The sequence below is a fragment of the Macrotis lagotis genome, chromosome 7 (genome assembly GCF_037893015.1).
Source record: "Macrotis lagotis isolate mMagLag1 chromosome 7, bilby.v1.9.chrom.fasta, whole genome shotgun sequence".
NCBI classification, from domain to species: Eukaryota; Metazoa; Chordata; class Mammalia; order Peramelemorphia; family Peramelidae; genus Macrotis; species Macrotis lagotis.
In genome coordinates, this window is record NC_133664.1 from 94,556,557 (window position 1) to 94,575,719 (window position 19,163).

The window sequence follows — 19,163 nt, forward strand, 5'->3', positions numbered from 1 at the left end:
CCTGGACAGTGACCTATTGAAGATGCTCAGCTCTTCCCAATTGATTTCAAAGGATTCTCATCTCCAGTTTCTGAGTTTAGAACCAGACACTAAAGTTAAGGGGTGGGATAAGAGCAGGATGTTGGAGGGGGATCTAATTATGAGAGAAAGGATTATGTACATGGTGGGACCACAGGGTCTGCTGTCATCACTGCTACTGCTGTCACTACAACACTTCCAGTGATCCCTACTGGTAGTTTACCATTAGCATTACAGTTGGAGATATTTCCATCACCTTTGCTTCATCGATATCAAGCTGTTGTCCTAATCTTTGATTTCACTGAGAATTCTTGGGCAAGGAAATTCCCTCCAGTCATGCAGCTCAGTTACTCATTTGCAACTTCAGGGTCTTAGAGCATTACCTGAAGCTCTGCCATGGTTAGTGATTTGCCCAGTGTCACTCAGCTCCTCTGGGGCAGAGGTGGGACTATGAGGCCACTATGCCACAATGCCCTTCCTGGACCTATTATCAATTAAATTGACCTCCAGGGAGCATGATGCTGTACTAGCTACAACAAGGGAGGACCAGAGGGAGATACTAGATGTGGGAATGTGATTGTTCTTGACAAGTCAGATTGACCTAAAGTCAGGATAATGAAATAAGCCATTTGGGGGCATGGAGTATGGAGATAGCCCTGGTTATGGTTGCTAAATGTGAAGGAGTAAGTAATTTCCTCCTTTACTAAGCTTTAGTTTACCTGTTGTAGGGGCTTCAATGACTGAGCAGAACTATTAAGCCTGAGCCTGAATGAATATAGAGATGGAGAGAGTAATCAATAATCATGTATTGAGCACATTCTATGTACTAGTGCTGGGGGGGATACAAAAGAAGCAAAAAGACCCTGTCCTGAAGAAGTTTATAATCTAAAGAGAAATCAGAACAAAGATACAGAAACAAAGTAAGGGAGATATTAGAGGCCAAGAGACAGACTGGACTAGAGAGAGATGGGCAGTAAAACCGACAAACTAATAACTAAGATGGAGGTGGAGAGAAAGAAAGGGTGGATGCTGGCTGGGACCCTTTTGGCTTTGGGGCATTTCTCTTATTCATATTGGTACCTGACTCCTTAGCATAGGTTGCTAGTGGCTACTAGTTAGGAGGGGCTGCTCATCCCTACTCTTCTCAAGGTCCTGGGTCTGCCCCTTAGGCAGCTGCTTCTTGTGCCTGGTGGATGTAGTTCCTGTGAAGAACGAGGATGGGGCTGTCATCATGTTTATCCTCAACTTTGAAGTGGTGATGGAGACAGAGTTGTCGGGGTCCCTGGCCCATGATGCCAACCACCGAGGTCCTGCAACCAGTTGGTTGGCTCCAGGTAGGTGTTCATCTTCTTCACCTATCTTCCTGAGTTGTCCTGAGTATCCACAGTGGGATTGCCTTCAATATTTTCTACCCTGAGGATAACAGTAGGAAGGAGAAGATTCTGGGGAGGAGTGGGGGGATTTGGCATAGAGGTGATAGGAAATCAAAATGTTCCATTTGATTCAGACATTTCCTCAGAAAGAACTCTGAATTGGGAGTCTGAGGACTTGGTTGGAATCTTAGCTCCACCATTTTCTGCTTGGCCTCGGGCAAGTCACATAGCTCATTTTGTTTCAACTTCCTCATCTATAAACTAGAAGGAGTTTGACCAGTTCCTTCCAACTCTAGACCCCTTGAATGCTGGGACAGTTGTCAGATGGGCCTGTTACTGGACTTAGCAGAGTCAGGGTTAGGGAGCTTTGTGGGAGATCTCTTTGTTGATTTGTGATGAACCAGTTAGTGAGCTCTCTTTACTTGAGTTGGTGTCTGTTTTCTTTTCCTGTGATATGCTTTTCCTTGAAGACTCCTAATAGCATCAGACCAAGAGTCAGGAGACCTGGGTTCCAGACCTAACTCTACCGCCAAATGGCTGTAGACCAAGTCACACCTCTCTAACACCATTGTCCCCTTCAAGAACAAAGGACAAACAACAATATTTGACTACTTTGGAGCTCTGCTTTCCCACCCAGGAAATGAGGACCAAATTTGGGGATAATAATGTCTACCCTATCTCCCTCACAGAGGGTGTTGTGATGATTAAATGAACTGCCTAATGGGAAAGTGTTTGGGGAATTACTGTTTATTTTTAGGAGATCATACAGATACTCAAAGGATTTGTGAACTTGGCTTAGGGAACAGTCATCATGTGAAATCTTTCTTTAAAAGTAGATCACAACTGATTTGTGACTTAGATGAATTCTGGGGATTTATCTTAGTTCACGTTATTTGACAGATTAAGTGATCTCTTCAGGGCTATGCAACTATTAAGTGTCAGAAGTAGAATTTGAACCCAGGACATCTTGATTCTAAGTTCAGCAGTATTCCGCAACTCTGACTGCCTCAGCTTCCCCTTTGGTTGGTGGTGGGTTCCCTTGGGAAAGGGTCTGATTAGATTAACTTTTAAGTGCTTTTTAACTCTGAAATTCTGTGATTCTATAAGTGGCTGGAGCACAGCAACTGGGACATTCTCTCTGGCTGGGGCTGCTTCTAGAGGAATGGACAAAACTCCTGGGGGGGGGGGTCATGTGGCTGCTGTGATTCTGACATCTTCCTGTTTCACCCACCAGGCCGTGGTCGGACTTTTCGATTGAAGCTTCCAGCACTTCTAGCCCTGACGGCTCGGGAACCATCCCTCCGGCCTGGTGGCCCAAGGGCTCCAGGGGCAGTTGTGGTGGATGTGGACCTGACTCCAGCACCTCCTAGCAGCGAGTCTCTGGCTCTCGATGAGGTGACATCTTCACTTGATAACCATGTGTCAGGGCCCCCTGGCCTAGCTGAGGAGCGGCGGGCTCTGGTTGGGCCTGGCTCCCCTAGTAGTGTACCTCTTACACACTCCTCACCTCGGACCCGGAACCTCAACCCTGATGCCTCGGGCTCCAGTTGCAGTCTGGCTCGGACCCGCTCTCGTGAGAGCTGTGCCAGCGTCCGACGAGCATCTTCTGCTGATGACATTGAGGCCATGAGGGCAGGCACGATGCCCCCACCCCCCCGCCACGCCAGCACTGGTGAGGGGGCTGGCCGGGGCACCAAAGGCTGGGGTGGGGACCCTATCCCTAGGCTGGGGAAATAGACAAAGAGGAACAGCTCTTATCAGGAAAGGGGCTAGGATAAAGAAAAGGATAATCTGGGGCTCAGTGCTGTTCAGGAGTAGAGAGCAGCAGAAGTCTGGAAGCTCTGTGTGGTTGTGGCCAGATGGGGTTTCTGCCTCCCTTTGTCCAAGCCCCTTCTCCATCTGTTGCCCAGTTCTCTGCATTCCTTCCATTCTTGTTCTCCTGTTTTCTGGATCCCCGCAGTTTCCCCTTCCATGCCATAAGATGAGAAATCCCATTAGGCACTTATTTAATCCCTTTAAGCATCCATTCATTCCATTAAATATCCATCCCATTACATTCTCCAACTCTAAAGATCTTTCCTGACATCTGGATCTCTAGATCTTGAATCTGAGGGACTCAGCAGAGGTAGTTCTCCAGGTCCAGTTGCTGCCTACTTTTCCTTGAGTGTCCTTGCCCTCTTTGCTTTGACCTGAACTTTACACTCCTCTCTGACTTGCTGATCTCCAGCGAGAGCAGGCTATTCTGTGTACCTCTCTAACTTACCATGCATAGAACTCTAAAACTTTTTGGTACTCTTGACTTCTAACCCTTCACTTACCAACTAGTTCCCTGATCCTGGCAATGTCTTGTCTCTGGTTCTGGTCCAATGTTCTATTGATTTAGTCTCTTGATCCCCTAAATTCTCTTACCCCACTCACTGTCCTGACTTACCTCCCAACTTTTTACTGTTACCTACCTGTCCACTGGTATTTTAAGTCAGCTATTGGCCTCATGTGCTTAACCTCCTTATTGTGCCACCATATTGCTATTCCCAGTCCCCCTATTTCAGCCATTTCCCCATGTTCCTGACCAAGCTGTTTCCTGCCCCCTTGCTGCCTGACCCCTTGACCACTCTCTTCCTTCCCCTGCCCAACCCAGGGGCCATGCACCCCCTACGCAGCAGTCTCCTGAACTCCACCTCAGACTCGGACCTCGTCCGTTACCGCACTATCAGCAAGATTCCTCAGATTACCCTGAACTTCGTGGACCTGAAGGGTGATCCTTTCCTGGCCTCACCTGCTAGTGACCGTGAGATCATTGCCCCAAAGATCAAGGAAAGGACCCATAACGTCACTGAGAAAGTCACCCAGGTAAGAGTTCATGTGCTGCTTTTGTCCTGTCTGAGTTCTCCTCCCTTTTCCCTGCTGAAGGGGCCTGGGCTTGTTGCTGAGGCAGGATTTAGAACCTGGGGATGAGTGTGCCCACTGGTGGAGTAGAGTTAGGCTCCAGAGTTGATGTTAGCCCTTCTAGAGAAGTCATGTTGAGAAGTGAATGGAGTTCTCTGGGAGAATGTACTGGAGGAAAGGAAGCAGGGAGTTGGAAGTGGTTGAATGAAATGGATACACTAGGCCACTGGTGGGGCAAAAGGTCAGTCAGAGCAGGGAGAGGAAATGGCTTTTGGGAAATAGTGAGAAAATCCAGTAGATTAGAGAGAATGTGAGGGAGGTTATATATCTAGGGTCTGGCAGAGGTGTGAAATGATACAAGAAGAGGAGATGACCTTGTAGACCTGGTGGCCTGAAGAATGGAGACAGAGATGGTGGGAGGATAGGAACCAACCATGGGAGTCCTGAGGAAGGAAAGCAGAATCCTGGGTAAGGACTGTTGAGGCTGGAGAGGTGGGGGGCCAGAGGAAGAAGCACGATCCAGCCCCATCATGGGGAATGGGAGTGGAGGACCATGAGGAAGCAGATGACTTGGAGATTTCAGTCTAAGGAAACCTGCTCTCATCAAGGTGGGGTATGCTTGACCTTCCAAGGCTAAGGTGAGGTGGCTGTTGTTGGGGGCTTGCCTTGAGGTCAGGGAATGGGGTAGAATGCTTTTTTTGTGCCCCATCCTTGTGGGAATGGAGAAGAGGGAGCCAGAAGCCTATGGATTGAGGAGAAATTAGAGTGGCATGGATCCCCAAAAATATCAGCAGGAAAAGCTAAAAGCAAGGTTCCTTCATGCTCTGTGGGTAGTACTAGAAGTGATTTCCTGGTTGGACTCTGACTTCCTGCCCATCTGTCTGACACCCACTTTCTATACCACTGCCTCATCCCCCTTGCCTCCTACCTCACTACTCCCCAACCATGCCCCGCTGCCTGTAACTCCTTTATATCTCAGCTGGATGGGTCATTTCAGCAGAGGGAAAGAGGCTGGAGGTATGATGAGGACAGGACCAGGAGCATGAGTGTCCAGGTGCCAATCCTCCCTAGGCTGGGATAGGATGAAAAGTCCTGAATATCTTAGTGGGTTCCCCAGATCTGTACCCCCATTCCCTTCTAGCTCTTTGTTCCCCTTCTGGGCCTAGAGGGCATCTGAGGTTGGAACAGCTTTCTTCTCCATTGCTTTGCCAGTCCCAATCTGGGTCCTCCTCCTGACTGGGCCTTTGGGTCTTGGCCAGGGACAGCCCCCTCCCCCCCCAGGTCTTTCCCTCAGCATGGTCTTCCTCCTCCTCTTCCTCCTCCTCCTCCTCCTCCAGTCTCACCTGGCTATTTCCACCCCCACCTCCACTCCCAGCCTTCTTCTCCCAAATTCCGCACTCCCTTTTATGTGTATATCTGCGTACATTATTATTTTTATGGGTGCCTTTATGTCTGTGGGATGCAGGCAGGGGTGTGTGTCCATCTGCGTGTGTCACTGTGGGTGTCTCTGTCTCCTGCTCTGTGCTCAGGCCGGACTGGGGAGGAGGGGGTGTAGGGGAGACCATTAATCTGCGGTGACAGGCCGGGCAGGCAGGCAGCTGGGGGGGAGGGGAGAGGGCTGCAGGAGCATCTGCAGCAAGAGCAGCTCAGCCAGAGAGCTGGGGCCTTGGGGGGGGGGCAGAGGGAAGGGGTGGCTGCCAGGGCCCATGGGGGCGGGAGGGGGCGGGTGTGAGGGGGAACCCAACACAGTAGGGGGGAGGGGGGAGAGACTGAGGGAGGGGAGGAGGAGCTGGAGCAGAGGCTCCATCTGCTGCTGTTGGGCAGGCAGCGGGTGGAGTGCAGAGCCCTGGCAGCTGAGCCGGCACTGGGGGGCTGGGGCTCGGCGGGCACCGGATGGCATGAGCGGGGCTGACCACTGTTGCCTGTGTCTGCTGCCAGGGTGAGCCAGCTGTGGGGGACAAAGCCCAGATCCCCCTTACCCCCCCTGGATCCATGCCAGGGACAGCTCTTGGAGCCAGCCCGCCAGCCTCTGGTGCCCATCCCTTGCTGCCTCTCGCCCCACCTGACCCAGGGGTTCCTGAGGTGCCGTAGGGGAGCAAGCCCAGGCCTTTGGACTGGTGGGCTGGGTGGGGGGAATATAGAGCCCACCATGTCCACAGCCAGGAAGTTGAGTGGGGCAGGGGCAGAGGCCGGGGCTCTACTGCCCAGGCCCAGGAACGCCCGCGTGCGGCGTGCTGTGCGCATCTCCAGCCTTGTGGCCCAGGAGGTAGGTGACCCACACCTCTCCCTTCCCCTCCACTGATGGGCGCTGAGGCAGATCAATAGGGACGCATGGGGTCAAGATGGGTAAGAGAGCAGGAAGACCAATGATGGTCTCAGGGAAAAGAATGATGGTACTGGGGAAACTGGATGATGTGAGAGGCTGGAGAAAACAGGATGGCTTAGAGGAATGAGAGACTGATACTCTTCTCCTTTCTCTCCTTTTGGCTGGGGTTATAGGGTATTCCCAAGAATCTCAATTCAAGGAATTCCCCCATACACAGACCCACCCCTTCCCTTTGTCTACCTTGACAGCCAATCTTCCAAGATGGAAGGGTGTATGACCAGAGGGCCAGAAGAGGGAGAAGGAAAGGATCCTATGTCTGGCACAGGATTACTTCTTTCCACCTAAGGTCCTAGCTGGTAATAGCCTCCAGATATAATGTATGAAGGGCCACTGTTCTCCCAATGAAGCCACCGTCTTCTTACTCCTACCCTGAGTTGTGAATCTCAACAGAGTTTCTGCCTGGGTGACTTTTGACTCTAGAGGTTTAGAAACTACAGAGATGGGGAGATGTAAGGGTCAGAGAGACAGAAAAAGTTGGTTAATAAGAGATGGAGATACTCTCAGTAGCACTTGTTAGGCTTAGATACTGTCCCACCAAGGGAAGAGAGAGGAGCAGCCCAGGATTGGACCTCTGCTTGGCTCTCTATGGGGAAGGCCTAATCTTAGATAGGTCTTTGGATACCTTCTTCACTTTTCCTCAGGAAAATTTGAAAAGTTTTCTGTGCCCGAGTCTCTCTAGGCTTGGATATATATCATTTGGAACACGCTTTGAGAGTAGTAGTAGTAGTAGGAGGAGGTATACATGGGATAGTTTCTTAGGGGAATTGAGTTAGGAAAATGGCTTAGGGAGACTTGGAGAGGTTGGAGGTTGGGGGGGGGCAGGTCAGATGAATAAAAGAATCTTAATGGGAAAGGGTCTTGATGGGAAGTAATAGAGCCTTTAGGTTGATTAGGCTCAAGGTGCCTTCTCTAGTTATAGGAGAAAAGCAATAGCTGCCAGATCACCTTTGACCAGTGCTGGCCCTTGATGACCTGTTGCTTAGACATCTGACCCTTTAAGGATAGCCAGGAAGCATGGGAAGAGCTGCTGCTACATTGTAGCAGCTCTTCTCACACTTCTCAGTCCAAGTAGAGTTGGGATGGGTGGGCTGGAGAGATCCAAGATTTACCTGAAGGCTGGAACCCAATCAATCTTGCATATGCTCTCAGATTGGAGATGCAAAATGCAAGATGCAAGATTTTGAGAGTTGGGGACCTTGGTTTCTTGATCATGCCTTGGCTCCCCCAATCTGTCTTCTTCAGGAATACTGTATTATAGGGGTGGGAGGGGGAGCTTCCTTTCTCCACCTTCCCATCACCTCATGTAGAGTCCTGCACAGGAGTTGAGGTCACTGAAGGAGGGAGGTCTGGTGGGAAGACCCCTGCTCTAGAGGCCAGGTGATCTGGAGTCTATTCTCTGATCTGATGTTACCTAACACCAAGGCCATAAGTTCCTGATCTATAAAAACAAGCAGGTTGGGCTAGATCTGAGGCATGTCTTTTGTCTCATGGATAGCTTTGGCATGTGGGTGAATCCCATGGATTCCTCAGAATCAGGATAAACTAAAATACAGAGTATACTGTGGGAAGTACAATAAAATACATGGGAAACCAATCATATTGAAATGCAATTATCAGAATATCTTGTTTTAAAAAAACAAGATCACTGACCCCCTGGGTTTAGCCCCCAACCCCCTGGGCTAAATGATTTCTTAGGTTCTTTCCAGCTTTTCACAGTTCTGGGGTCAAAGGATGGTAGCAAGATAGGAAGAGTTGGATGACTAGAAGGAGCTGGGATGGGTAATAATTGTAAATAATATGTTGTGTTTTTGTGATAATTTATTGCTTTTCAATACATTTCATTATATTCTCTTTAGGACATTTGTGTGAGGTAGCTGGAGCAGCTGACCCTATTCTAATTTGACAGATGCAGAAAGTCTCAGGAAAATGGAATGAATAGCCATAGGTTACATATGCATAGGGGACTGATCTCAGCCTAAAACCTAGGTCTGGGGATCTTTGCCACACAGCTGGCTGTCTACTGTAGGTCTTGTGTAAGTGTATGTTTACATTATGGCGGCAGGGGTGAGAGTAATGGATGATGATGGCTGTAATGGAGTCATTAAGGGCCATTATGAATGAAGCCAAAGTGGAGAGGTCTTTGTGAGAGCCATGTCGCACTGTATCTATGGGAAAAGATCAGAATAGTCAATCACAGGAATCTCAGACTAGGTGCCTATACTGACCCCTTGCTTTCCTCATTACTTGCCACTGGGGCCTTGGTCAATTCTCCCTTTCACTATAAATTAGTTAGCTTAACCTTTTTGTGACATCTTTGGCATTATGGAAAAAAAGATGAACCCTTCTTGTAGCAATGTTTCTAAATACATAAATTTAAAAAAATAATATTATAAAGAAATTCAAAGGAATAAAGATGTAATTTTTTTTCCCATTCAAGTTCTTAAGTGCCCTGAAATGTATTTGTGGTCTCTTTGGAGGTGTGTGGATCCTAGGTTAAGAATCTTGCCATATTTTTTTTTGTTATCTGATTGCCCTCAGACCCTATTTTACTGAGAACCTTACTCTTTTGTATATCCTAGCCTTGTGACTTTGTGACTTACATCATCTATGGAGAGGACCAGGGTGTCTGAAAGTACGAAGTTGGAGTGAAGTGAGAAAGTCTATAGCCCCAGAGAATGTGTGGGTCTTTGAGGCCTTGCTATATTTCCATGACATTGTCTATCAGTCCCAGGAATTCTGACATCTCTTCTCTCATGTTCTTTCAATTCTTTCTCCCCTTCATGTTTCCCCTTTTCTCCCAACTCCAGCCCAAGGGAGCCTGACTTAGTCTAATAACTACTCTGACAGCTGCTTTCTTTAGGCTGCTGTGAAGGCATATGGAAAAAATGATGTTCTTTAATTAACTGGAGGAGACTGTGGACTTGGGGTGCCAGGATGGACTGAAGCCTGTCTCCCCACTTTCCTCTTTAGGCAATACAGTCAAGAAGGCTTTTGCTTATTGTTATATTAGGGTTCAGAAAAGTAATTGTCCCAGATATATAGGCCATCTTCCTTCTTCTTTAGGTTTGTTACACTGCCCTCACCCCTAATTTGGGGAGGCTTCAGGGAGCCAGTGAGAGTGGGAAGAGCCTAGCCTTCTGAGTCACAGTGCTGCCTTAGCTCTGTAGCTTGGTTGGGCCACACCTTCTTCCCTCCTCCCTCCTTCACCTTCCTGTTGCCTCCTATGAGGAGTGACCAGGAAAACTGAGGAACAAGGGGATGGCAACCAAGATAGAGAACAACTTTGTTGCTAGAGGGTAAACAGGGTACTCTGGCATCAGAATCTTGGAATGATTAAATCTTAGGTGAATCTGATGTTAGGACCATTGCAGTATGTTGGAGAATTAGGGAAGACGTGGAGCTGGGGTGGGGTTTGTGGAACCACCACCTTCGTGGTCTTGCTATGGTTTCCTTCCCCAGGGAAATGAGGAAGAAGGGCAACTTGGTATGTGGCCTCACAGCCACAGTTATGTGGAAGTTTGCTTATGCTTTCTCAGTGACTGTGCCAGACTTCATTCCCATTTCTTACCCTACCCCTTCCCTTACCCTGAACTGTTCTCTGAATCTCCTCTCTGAAGAAATATAAACATATGTGTGTGTGTGTGTGTGTGTGTGTGTGTGTGTGTGTGTGTGTGTCGTTACATCCTGATGGAAGACCTTCAGATGACTGTTTCCTCAGGGATGTGCTCCTATGACAAGGTTTAGGGTCTGTGCCCACCTATTCTTCCTGGGTGTATGTAGGTAGGGACCATGGCTAATGGCTATAACTCTACCTTCACTTTCTCTGGACTGTGGCTAGTCTGGGTTGTGGCTTCACCTTCTTGGATTAAAGGAGGGGATGGCTAGCTAGGGTGACTGGTGTACTTAGCTTGCTAGTATGAAGGGGATCTAGTAGATAGCAGCATTTTCAGACATGGCCCTATATTTTGAACCCTACAAGATGGAATCAGATAGGATCTAGGCTTGGATTTGGGTCTAGAGTTATATTATTTTTGCCATCCAATCTAATGGAACTTAAGTATTTCGATGCACACATTGAGAATGTAGTCTCTGGGGTTACCCTGTAGCTAGAGCCATCTTGGTATAGTGCAAAGAACATTGGATTTTGTAGTCTGAGTGGATGCAAATCCTAATTTGGTCTCTGACCATCATTTGTGCCCTTAACCTAACTACTTCCACTTTCTGAGCCTTAGTTTTCTCAACTGTAAAATGACACATTTATACTTGATCTCTTTTGTATCTACATCATATGAATCTGTGACTTTGTGATCTGTAAACTTTGTGTGATTCCAAGCTGCCTTGAATGATAGAAGCTATAGTTCTCACACCATATGACAGTCAAAGAACTAGTTTAGACTTTCTGACATTCCTGCCCGGCTGGTGCATTCTTGTTTCTACTGAATCCCCTCCCTTGATGCCCATTTCTGGAGGTCTTGCTCCTTGGGTCTCCTCTGGCATTCTTGCCTCTGGGGTCCTGCTCCTTCATACCCACACCCCTCTCTTTGCTGACCTTCTCCCAGGTCCTGTCCCTGGGTGCAGATGTGTTGCCTGAGTATAAGCTGCAGGCCCCGAGGATTCACCGCTGGACTATTTTGCACTACAGTCCTTTCAAGGCTGTGTGGGACTGGCTCATCCTCCTGCTGGTCATCTATACTGCTGTCTTCACGCCATACTCAGCAGCCTTCCTGCTGAGTGAGGAGGCCCCACCAGCTCCTGACTGTGGCTATGCCTGTCAACCCTTGGCAGTGGTGGACCTCATCGTGGACATCATGTTCATTGTGGACATCCTCATCAACTTTCGAACCACCTATGTCAACGCCAATGAGGAAGTGGTCAGCCACCCTGGCCGAATTGCTGTTCACTACTTCAAGGGCTGGTTCCTCATCGACATGGTGGCAGCCATCCCCTTTGACCTACTCATCTTTGGCTCCGGCTCTGAGGAGGTGGGGACAGGGAGAGTGGGAGGGAGGATGGAAGGGAGGGAGGGGAGGGAGGGAGGGAGGGAGGGAGGGAGAGGAATAGAAGGCTAGAAGGAGAAAAGGGTGAGAGAAGTGGAATGTAAGGAGAGAGGCATACATTGAAAGAAGAGAGGGAGAAGTGAGGATAGAGGGGAAGGAGAGAAGGATAAAGACAAATGAGAGAGATGAATGTAAGGACAAACAGAATGTTGAAGAAAGGGATAGAAGGAGGGAGAAGAAGAGGGAAGGCATGCTTGGAGAGAAATGGAGAAGGAGAGAGGAAGAAAGGGATGAAGGACAAAGTGAAAAAGAGAAAGATGAGGATTAAGAGAAACAGAAAACTATGAAGAGCGGAAAGGAGAAAGGAGTGGAAAGAGGAAGGGAAATTTGAAGGGAGGAATGGAAAGAGAGGAAGAGATGGAAAGGAGAGAACAGAGAGAAGATTGAAAAAGTAGAGGGAGAAAGGAATGGAGGAAAAAGGAAAGATCCAAAGGGGGGAGGGAGGGGGGAGGGGAGAGAGAGAGTGAGAGAGAGAGAGAGAGAGAGAGAGAGAGAGAGAGAGAGAGAGAGAGAGAGAGAGAGAGAGAGATGGAGAAAGTAGGAGAGGAATGGAGAAGTAGGAAAGATGGGTCATGGATGGAGGAAAAGAGGTGGGGATAGAGGCCTAAGAGAGAAGAGAGGGGGTAGAGAGAGAAGAGCCAGAAGGAGGAGGATGGGAACAAGAGGAATGAAATCAACAGGTTCAGGGGGTTTATATTCGGAATGCTCATTCACCCTTCTAGCATGCTTTCCCCTTAGGACCCTAGCGCCCTTATATGTCCATAGCGCCCTGGCTCTTTTAGCTAAGCCCAGTTTTGCCCAATTCCAGGGTGTCTCATTCCCCCTCTACCCCGAGGCCTCATCCTTATCATATTGCCCCTTCCTCCTGGGCCTCTGGAGCTAACCCTCCCCTTCCCCCTGGCCCCGTGCCTCGCAGCTGATCGGGCTGCTGAAGACAGCACGGCTGCTACGCCTGGTGCGGGTGGCAAGGAAGCTGGACCGCTATTCAGAGTATGGGGCTGCTGTGCTCTTCCTGCTCATGTGCACCTTCGCCCTCATCGCACACTGGCTGGCCTGCATCTGGTACGCCATCGGCAACATGGAGCAGCCTCTCATGGACTCCCGCATCGGCTGGTTGCACAACCTGGGTGACCAGATTGGCAAGCCCTATAATGGCAGTGGCTCAGGGGGCCCTTCCATCAAGGACAAGTATGTCACTGCCCTCTACTTCACCTTCAGCAGTCTAACCAGTGTGGGTTTTGGCAATGTCTCCCCCAACACCAATTCTGAGAAGATCTTCTCCATATGCGTCATGCTAATTGGCTGTGAGTGCCAGCCTTGGGGGTGGGAAAAGAGGGGTCAATGGGAGGAAGGAGGCTTGAGGGGTCTAGAAATGGGCAGTGGGGTTGGGGTGTAGAAGTGGAGAGATGGGAGGGAATTGTTCAGAGATGAGGGACAGGCGATTGGAGGCTTTTTCTGAGGATGGGCTTTGAAGGAAGAGAGGAGGTTTAGGAATAGCCAGGAAATTGTAGAGAGCTAGAGGACCAATTGAACTTTGGGTAGAGTTTATACAGAGTTTAGAAATGAGAGGGCTTGGCTCTGTTTGAGCAGAGGATCAAAGGGAATGGACAATGATGTGGGAGGACAGAAAAACTGGTCTGTTTGGTAAGGGATGAGGGCAGAGCCTGGAGGGGCCTTTGTGTTCAGGACCAGGTGGTTGTGAGGGAAGAATAAGAAGGGGGGGGGGAGAGAGAGAGAGAGAGAGAGAGAGAGAGAGAGAGAGAGAGAGAGAGAGAGAGAGAGAGAGAGAGAGAGAGAGAGAGAGAGAGAGAGATGAGACAGAGAAAACACTACGTGGAAGGTTCTTGCTAACAAAGTTTCTTTGTTGACTGATGCTCTTGCTCCTGTATCACCCAGCTTTGATGTATGCCAGCATCTTTGGCAATGTGTCTGCCATCATACAGCGACTCTACTCGGGCACGGCCCGATACCACACTCAGATGCTTCGAGTCCGTGAGTTCATCCGCTTTCACCAGATCCCTAATCCCCTACGACAGCGCCTGGAGGAGTACTTCCAACATGCATGGTCCTATACCAATGGCATTGATATGAATGCGGTGAGGACAGGGTTGATACCATGGCTCATGGGAATGGGGCTCTAGATATATCAAAAATGAGAAGGATGTGGGTCAGAATCAACAACTGTCTTGTAGAGATCAGAAGTAGAGAAGCAGGAGAAGTGTTTAGAGGGATCATAGAACAGAAAGGTAGGAATTAGAAGAGACACAAGAGGAAGGAAGGCTGGGGAGGCCAAGATTTGGATGACCTTGTGGCTTGATATCTTCATTCTAGTGCATCATGACTCTGACTAGGGAGGAAGAGTGATGGAGGCCAGAGAGAGATAAACATTTGCCTAGCCTTTATTAAGTGCCTTCCCTAGGTCAGGCACCAATCTCATCAATTATTATACAAAAATGAAAATAAAACTGCCTTCAAGAAGTTTAAAATCCACTGGGATTCTACTTTGTTTCTACTGAGAAGCAAAGTTGTGGGACAGAAACTCTTAGTGTAAGCTTTAATTCTTTATCTTATCATTTAGAAGCTTTTCCCAACCCCAAGTCTTGGACAAGACCCTTGGATGGCAGCCCTTATCAACCCTGAAGAACATGACTAAGCCAGAGGACCTATATTCTCTTCTCATCTCTTCATGTCAACTCATAGGACAGAAGTGTGGCCCTTCCTCCTTGCCCTAATTCCTTCAATAGCTCCCCCTAAGATGATCCATCTTTTCCTCTTACCTCTTTATCTATATTCTGACCTTTGATCTCTGTCTATTGTTCCTTTCCAGTGTCCCTCAGAGATCTTTGTCTTTTTCTTCTTGCCTTATTCCCCATTTCTAGCCCCATAGGATGTCACTTAAGAGCCAGTGAAATTTTAACCTTGTATTATCCTAATTTTGACTTGGTCAGCTTGGTGGGAATTCCACGGTCCTTGGGTTTTAGTCTATGTTTAGAACTTTTCTATTCCAAGGGAGTTTTCCCTTCACAGATGGAAGTCTAGGGGACCAATGACTTAAATTCATGGGATCCAGTAGTGCAGAATCTTGGAAGGGGAGGACAGTGATAGGACATAATTGGGGCAGATTTTTTGGTAGAGGGTAAGTGGTTATTTTAGCTGTCATCCTGGGGAAGGTGTCTACATTTTGGGCACTTTTCTGGGCTGTACCATGGGTTGGGGAAAGAGCAGCTATGATGACTCTGGGATGGCCTTTTTGCCTAGCCTGCCATGGGAATGTACTCAGCTTACGTTTCAGGGGTTGATTAATTCAAAGAGGGAGGGGTAGGAGAGTGACAAGAGAGGAAGGGAACATGCAGACCATCACATTACACCATAAACTACAATCAGCTCAGAATAGATATGTGGCCTAAATATAAAAGGTCACACCATTAAAAAATTAGAAGGGAACAAGATGAGGTCCTTTCACAATTATGACTGGAGGGAAAATTCTTAACTGAACAAGAGTTAGAGGAGGATCACCAAAGATAAAATAGATTGTTCCTATTAAATGAATTGGAAATGTTTTTCAAGAATAAAATCAATGCAACTAGGATAAGAATAGAAGGTGTTGATTGGGAAAAAATCTTTACATTAAGAGTGTTATATATAAATATACATAAAAGTATAGTTATATAAATATTTAAAAATATGTATAATATGTTATAAGGAATTAACTCAAATAGATAAGATTAAGAGAAAGTGGCTATAAATAGGAAAGTGGAACTGAATGGGACATCCTATCTGTTCCTAAGTATTTGAAAAGTTGGTACTTGGTAGGTTTGTTCTGCTTGGCCCCAGAGAAGAAATATAAAAATAGTGAGCAAAAGGTGCAGAGAAGCAGATTTGGACTCAGTGTAAGGAAGAACTTAAAGATGAAGGCAATTCAAAAGCCTCTGACATTCCTTATGGCTTTAGCTTGGTGTACAGTAAAATGGTAATGTAGGCTACCTTAGGAGAGAATGGGTATCCTAGCCCTGAAGTCTTCAAGGAGTGCCTCGAGAATCACTTTTTACAATCTACAACATGGAAACAAAGTAAGACTGACAGATTGCTTTCCGTGGGGTGGGGGGTGGGGGGGAGGGAAGTAAGATTGGGGGGAAAAATTGTAAAACTCAAATAAAATTTTTAATAAAAGAGAATCACTTTTCAGAGATGAGTAGGAGAAATTCCTATTCAGGAACGGGCAGAAGTAGATGTCTTGGTTCTAGTTCTGAAGGCTTGTGATTCTGTGAAAGGGATGTAGGATTAGAAGGAGAGGAGGTAGGGAGTCTGAAATGGGCTGGGTGAGAGCTATGAAGGGAGGGCTAACCCAGGGAGTGGGGAAAGACCCCCTGGAGGGCAGTACCCTGGTTGAGTTACCTGTCTGGCACTGTCTCTGTCCTCTCCCCCATCCTGGCTCCAGGTCCTAAAGGGCTTTCCTGAGTGTCTTCAAGCTGACATCTGCTTGCACCTGAATCGTTCCCTGCTGCAGCACTGCAAACCCTTCCGAGGGGCCACAAAGGGCTGCCTGCGGGCCCTGGCTATGAAGTTCAAAACCACTCATGCACCCCCTGGGGACACTCTTGTACATGCTGGGGACCTGCTAACCGCTCTCTACTTCATTTCTCGAGGCTCCATTGAGATCCTACGTGGTGATGTGGTTGTGGCCATCCTGGGTATGTATGGGGTGGGGCTCCATGGGGCAAGGTTTGGGGAAAGAAGATGATGGGAGGGTGGAGAAGGGAAGGAATCTTTAGCAGTACTGGGGGAGGGTAGAGAATGGGTTTGGGAAGCAGGGAAGTAGATTTGGAACTGGAATGGCAGTTTGGATTTTTGGGACCTTGGTCCATTATGAAGAAGATGCCCATCAGTGAGCTCTAGCATTGTGCCAGCACCAGGCCACTCTGTCCCTGCCTGAACATCTTGCTCTGGTTCTCCTCCTTGACTAGTGTTTTGCCCACTGAGTGGTGAGGAGAGGTTAGAAGCATCTCAAGGGCACAGACTGTCCAGGACTTTATACTTTTTGGGAACTGGGCTGCAGAGGTCACTTCAAGAAGACAACTATCTGACAAGATCTGAAATCCACACATATCACCCCATCTTCCCTCTAACTATCGAGACCTGAATTCCAGTTTCATTTTCCAGTGCCAGCTCAGATACCTTACTAGATCTATGATCTTGGACAATTATAATCACCATTCACTTTTGCATAGGATCATAGATTATAGATGGTCATCTTAGGTCATCGAGTCTAACCCCCCCTTCCTAATACAGATTAAGGAAACTAAGGCCAAGAATAGTTAAATGGTTTGATCAGTGTTACACAGTTAATTGAACTTGGATTTTCTTGACTCTCAGTCTACCATTCTACTATACCATGTGAATTCTTATACTTTAGGGCTTACAAAACACTTTTTCTTATAAACAGCATATTGTGGGAATCTGGTTTTTAAATCCATTTTGTTACCTGACTCATTTTGACCTTATCTTGCTTTAGGGTGTGAGCTATATCTGCCATAACACTTTTCATTTTTCCCAGCAGTTCTTGTCAAATAGTGAGTTCTTATCCCAGAAATTGGAGTCTGGATTTATCAAATAGTAAATCATGATGGTCATTTTTTACAAAACACTTTCTTCACAATCCCATGGGGTAAAAGCCAGTTACATCATCCCTATTTTGCTAATGAGGAAACTGGTACTCTAAAAGATTAAATGATTTGTTTGAAGGTGACATAGCTAGTATGGATTAGAGCTAGGACATGGATTGAAATCATTTTATTCTAGGACTAGTGCTTCTTTTACCATATTATGCTCACTAATTTGGACCTGTTTCTTCTAGGAAAAATGACAGGACTAGACTGGAAAAGTTCCTTCCAGTTCTAATCTTGTGTGCTTACTTTTTCTTTAAACTTGTTTTCACTTTTAGAGGGAAATATAATTTCCTACTCTCCCAGAAATGGTCTTGACAAAAGTGGAAAGGACAGTAAGGCACAGGTTGTTGTGATATGGGAAGTGTCAGTCTGGTTGGTTCGGTGGGAGTGTAGAGGAGTCAAAAGTGATTGGCTCCTTCTATATATGGAAGACTGTTTCAGTGACTGTAGCCTGTTTGCTTCTTGACCCTGGGACTGAGAATGAGATATGAATAGATCAGCCTATCCAGATGGCTAGAGGGACAACTTGTAACATAGGCAATAACATAAACAATCATATACACATTTCCATATACATATACACACATATCCATATACGTATATATGTGTATATATATATATATGTATATATGGATGTGTGTATGGATGTGTTATGTAGAATTGGACACAACTAAAACCACTGAATAACTCAACAAAAATATAATAGTTATACAAAAAGGTGAGAATGAGATAATTATTAAAGTACATGATAGTCAGAAGCCTACAAACTTTTAGAATAAGCAGATTATAAGCAATAATAAAGTCTGATGATAGGTCCACTACCATTGGATTTGTTGAATATATGAAAAGTGATTTACCTCTTGATGGGACTCATGAAATGACCAGGTTTCAAGAGCAGAATCAAAAGACCTCTCATAAGTAATATCCACATGAACTCAGCAACACTACATTGCCAAAGAAGCATCAAACAAATGGCTTAGTTGTGTGGATTTGTTTGTAGAAATAAGAGAGATTTATTGTAGTGATTCAGAACCAAGTCTTTGCTTACCAGACATGACAGCAGGTTTGTCATTAAGAAGGCTAAGCAGCTAGGTGGTGTAGTGATTAGAGAACTTTGAATCTTTAGACAACCTGCTACCTGTGTGTTATCATTTCAATCATGTCCAATTTTTAGTAACCTTAATTGGGGTTTTCCAGGTAGAGATACTGGAATAGTCTGCCATTTTACAGATTACAGATGAGGAAACTGAGTCAAACAGGGTGAAATGACTTGCCCAGGGTCACACTCCAGGAAGTATCTGAAGACAGATTTGAACTAGAGAGGATGAGTCTTCCTGATTCCAACTTTTGTTGTAGCTCCTTCCCTCTCACCCTCTCTTCCCACCTCCCCTCCCATTCCAAATTGTGTAATCCTGAGCAAATTACTTACTCTCTGTTTTAATCAGTTTCCTCACCTGTAAAATGGATATAATAATAGCTCCTACACTTACAGGGTTGTTGTGAGGGTTAAAAGATAACACGTCAAGCATTTCACAATCCTTAAAATTAATATAAATGTTAGTTATTATTCTTGTTATGAATGGTAGATTTAACAATCAATATAAATTATACAAGGAAATGGTAATGATTAACAATACATCTCTGTATGGCATAAAAGTTAAAAACCTACTGAATTCTTAGCATGACCTTTAGGCCAGAATTCTACAACAGAACAGACTCTTTTGTAGACAGACAGCAATAAAGACCTCAAAATATCTTTCAGAAATCAGTCAACAAA

At 46.5% G+C, this 19,163-nt stretch overlaps 1 protein-coding gene across 1 annotated transcript in view; it reads left to right on the forward strand.

The window, feature by feature from the left end:
* KCNH2 (potassium voltage-gated channel subfamily H member 2) overlaps nucleotides 1-19,163 on the forward strand; it is a 53,296-nt gene that overhangs the window by 25,923 nt on the left and 8,210 nt on the right. The window contains exons 3-9 of the mRNA XM_074193368.1: nucleotides 1,188-1,352; nucleotides 2,626-3,063; nucleotides 4,030-4,241; nucleotides 11,223-11,645; nucleotides 12,637-13,024; nucleotides 13,617-13,816; nucleotides 16,159-16,411. Of these exons, the coding sequence (XP_074049469.1) occupies nucleotides 1,188-1,352; nucleotides 2,626-3,063; nucleotides 4,030-4,241; nucleotides 11,223-11,645; nucleotides 12,637-13,024; nucleotides 13,617-13,816; nucleotides 16,159-16,411 (2,079 nt within the window). The remainder of the gene's footprint in view (nucleotides 1-1,187; nucleotides 1,353-2,625; nucleotides 3,064-4,029; nucleotides 4,242-11,222; nucleotides 11,646-12,636; nucleotides 13,025-13,616; nucleotides 13,817-16,158; nucleotides 16,412-19,163) is intronic.